At 55.4% G+C, this 3,719-nt stretch overlaps 1 protein-coding gene across 1 annotated transcript in view; it reads right to left on the bottom strand.

Moving 5' to 3' along the window:
• Positions 1–1,583: 1,583 nt before the first annotated feature.
• The window catches only part of HSPB8 (heat shock protein family B (small) member 8), a gene marked incomplete at its 5' end in the record, with an annotated part of 23,258 nt that continues 21,122 nt past the window's right edge, over positions 1,584–3,719 (bottom strand). The window contains one exon of the mRNA XM_006754150.2: positions 1,584–2,594. Coding sequence (XP_006754213.1) covers positions 2,435–2,594 — 160 coding nt within the window. The remainder of the gene's footprint in view (positions 2,595–3,719) is intronic.

The raw sequence follows: 3,719 nt of genomic DNA, 5'->3' as shown, positions 1-3,719 counted from the left end.
CCACCAAGACTGGAATGTGGAAGAATGTGGCTGTAGGGACTAGTCATCTTGTGGCCACGTGGGAGGACGTGGGGCATGGAGGGGAGGAGCCGGGAGGCAGGGACAACAGGGAGCCTGGGAGTGGAGGCAGCACCAGGGATGGAGAGAAACAGTCTGGTGATGTCATTGGGAGCCTGGAAGGGACGCCACCCTGGACTTCTCGGCCGTGCGTACCAATACGCACCCCTTCGCCTACTTCAGTTTGACTTGGTTTCCTGAACCCTGAACGTGGTCTGTGCCCGGCAGCCTCGGTCTGCGCCAGTCCCTGAATGCCGACTCCCCCCCAACTGCCGTGCCCCCTCCTCCTTCCCAGCTGTGCTCCCGGCCTCCGAGGACAGGTCAGTGTGGACCTGAGCCCCCTGTGGCCGCCCCTTTCCCTTCTGCCGATGGGCTTCAGGGTGAATCATCCCATTTGATTGAATGCCTTATTGATTGTAATGTGAATACCCCATTGGTTGTGGTCATAGTGGTTTTAGAAAGCACATTCCTCTGTACCTGGGAACCAGGACAGCACAATTATCCCAAGACCCGAGGGCTCTAGATAATGTGTTCCTGTCAACTCAGTGATCCGGAGACCCAAAACTATAACTAACATGTTTAACTCTGCTTCTGTAAACTGCTTTTTTTGCGAACCAGGTTCCTCATTCCAAACCCTGGGATGTAATCAATACCTTTGTGATCTTTGCCTATAAATCTGGTGGCGGGCATGGGGAGGGCACTGCGAGATGTGGAGAGCACGGCTGACTCAGTCCCGGATTGAGGCGTCCTTCTGGAATCCTCGGGGTGCATTACAACACCTCAGCGCCTCTTCTCTCTCAGCTTCATTGTAAAATCCGTGTCTGCTTCCTCCAGGGATGGAGCGAGCATGTGCCCCAGGCCTGGCCAATCAAAGCACTGATGTCATGGGCTGTGGCTCAAAGGTGGTCATGGGACACCCAAGCTGGTCCATAGGAATGACACTTGTGCGCCAGTCCCTGAATGCCGACTCCCCCCCAACTGCCGTGCCCCCTCCTCCTTCCCAGCTGTGCTCCCGGCCTCCGAGGACAGGTCAGTGTGGACCTGAGCCCCCTGTGGCCGCCCCTTTCCCTTCTGCCGGCGATGGGCTTCAGGGTGAACGCGCCCCAGTTTGGGTCAATGAGCTGAACCTCGTCTCCTGACAGCCCCTGCAAGAGGATCTCGAACTGGCAAAAGGGAGTGCAGATGAGAAGGCCTTGTGCCCCGCCTTCCCTTCCCACACATGCCCCGGAGGGGGGGAGGGGGGATGCTGGGAGCTGCCGCCTCCACCCTGCAGCCATGAGGGGAGACCGTCAGAGACGGCAGAGGAAAAAGAGGGAAGTACTTGGGGGTTTTGGTGGCATAACAGCTGGAGAAGTAACTGTGAAATCGCCCATCTAGACTTGTTGTAAAGCCAGATAAGAGACGCTTATGTCCGTTAAACCACGACGTGTTGGGTGTTAGTATTTGCAGCACGAGCATTCCCAATTGATACTAAAAATCTAAGTGATGTAGCATTTAGTTCCTCAATCAAAGGAAGCACACAGGGCTAAGAACACCAGTTCCTTTATTATTATTTACTGTTATTTTTCCCCTAAAGAACAGCACAATTCAAATAACAATGACACACACGTCCCACCCGTACACACAGTACCACTATCCTGCCTGCCGGCTGTCTGGCCTTTGCTTGGTTCCTGGCGGAGCTGCCTGGAGACAGCCCCCTCTGTAAAAATCCCGACGAGGACATAGACACAAGGAAGGGGGACGTTAGCTGGAGGGTAAACCGAGGGGCTTCCAGACTCCTGGGGGACTGTGAGCTCGGGAACGTGGGGCCGGTGCTGGGCGGAGGGCAGAAGGCACTGATGCTTTCCTGTGACTGTTGGGTAATTCCCGTTTGGGGAGGAAGCCCTGCTGTCACCGCTATAGGCCAGGGCCGCAGAAACACAGTGCAGGGAGCTCATGGGCCCCATCAGCCAACCAGGGGGCAGGCACGGACATCGGGGCCCAGAACAGGAATCTGGGTGATGCGAGGTCCCCAGAGAAAAGCAGCTCTGGCATCAGCTGCAAGGTGAGACACCGTGTGACATGCTATGTCCCCTTCTGCATGCTGTGCAGCTGTTGAATGTACAACATTTTTATCGAGACAGAAAAAGTAAAGAAAGAAACACTTCCAGCATTTTGGCCTAACGCCACCCAGCATGACTTGCCAATCGCGCCCCCTGGTGCAAACACCTAGTCCTACACTCTCTAGGGACTGGTCAAATGACCCTGACCCCCAACATTTTAGTTGCACTAAATCTACGAGTTCAGCTGAAGTGATGACTAATGTACCCTGGAATCAGAGAAGCCCTGGGGGTGGGGGTGGTGGGTGGGGTGACAAGGATGGGCCAGGACTGGGGTCTCAAGTGCAGGTGACCTCTTGGCCGTCTTGAGGAAGCTGGTTGCTGAAGCCGCTCTCTCCGGATGGCGAGTACGGGGGCACCTGGGGAGCCTCGATGATCAGCAGACCCTCTGGGGAGAGCGAGGCGAACACGGTGGCGGGGTCCACCTCCGCAGGGAGCCTAGGAGGAGCACAGGGTTTTAGTCGTTTATTTTAATCCAGGCCACACGCTCCTCCGTTCCTCCGAAAGAAGATAGTTTTGATAAGAGCTTGGGCTTGGGGTGTACATGCTGGGTCTGAACCCTGGCTCTGCCCCTTTCTACCTGTGATCCTGGGAAGCCACTCAGCTGTTCTCTCTCCTGCAAAATGGAGGTCACTGTACTAAACGTGGACCGGGTTTGGGGCTTTAGGATTCTTTGCAAAGAATGTGAACGTGCTTTGCTAGTGGTAAATGCTGCTCAACAGTAACTAACTTACAAAGGAGCTGCGGCCCCCGGGTCTGATTCAGGTTGAAGTCTCCACTTAGCACCCACGATTCACCAGCTGCTGGCGAAATGGCCGCCACCCCTCCCCGCGTAGGGGACAGTAGATGTGTCTGGCAGCGGGTGGCGCATGGCCACGTGCCACGTGCACGACGGTGGAATTCATGGTGGGAGGGCAGCCTGGCAGAGTGGGTCAGGCTGGCCGCTGGCTCGAATGCAGATGCCAGCGTCCTCTGTGTGTTTAGGATGAGCCGTGATTGGGCACATCCTAGGTGTTTGCTGTAGGTGGTAAGTGTTTTGTTTCCTGAACATGCGACCTGGTCCGAGCTGTACATGGGTCCCGAACGGTGAATGGGAGTTGACATGCCCGTGGCACAGAGCCTTTAACAGAGACTTGGGGGAATTAAATGCCGGGCTTTCTGAACCCCAATCCGGTTCCAGTTCTGAAGCTGTTTTTATGATTTGGGGCTCGTTTGGAGTGAATGAGCTACCCAGGCACAGTTTCTTCAACAAACCATTGGAATGCGGAGAACCTGTGGCGCCTCTTTGGGGTGCCTTTATGAATAAGAAGAATAAAAACGGGGGCCCCTGAGCATCCTGTGTGCCAGGTGCTTCACCCGAGTCCTCTCACTTCATTGTTAACCCTGATCCCACCAGGCGAGTTCTGTTACTGTCCCTGATGCACAGATGGGGTGGTCAAGGTCAGAGAGGAGGTGACTTGCCCAAGGTCACACAGCCGGCGAGCGGCTGGTGTGGATGGAGTTGGAATCCTGGTCTCTGAATTCACAGTAGCTCTCTGGCACCCGGCTTTTAAAAAAGGGACC

This window comes from Myotis davidii, unplaced genomic scaffold (assembly GCF_000327345.1).
Source record: "Myotis davidii unplaced genomic scaffold, ASM32734v1 scaffold1330, whole genome shotgun sequence".
Taxonomy (NCBI): domain Eukaryota; kingdom Metazoa; phylum Chordata; class Mammalia; order Chiroptera; family Vespertilionidae; genus Myotis; species Myotis davidii.
Note: the sequence above shows the minus strand (reverse complement) of the source record. Positions and strands in the feature narration are given on the sequence as shown.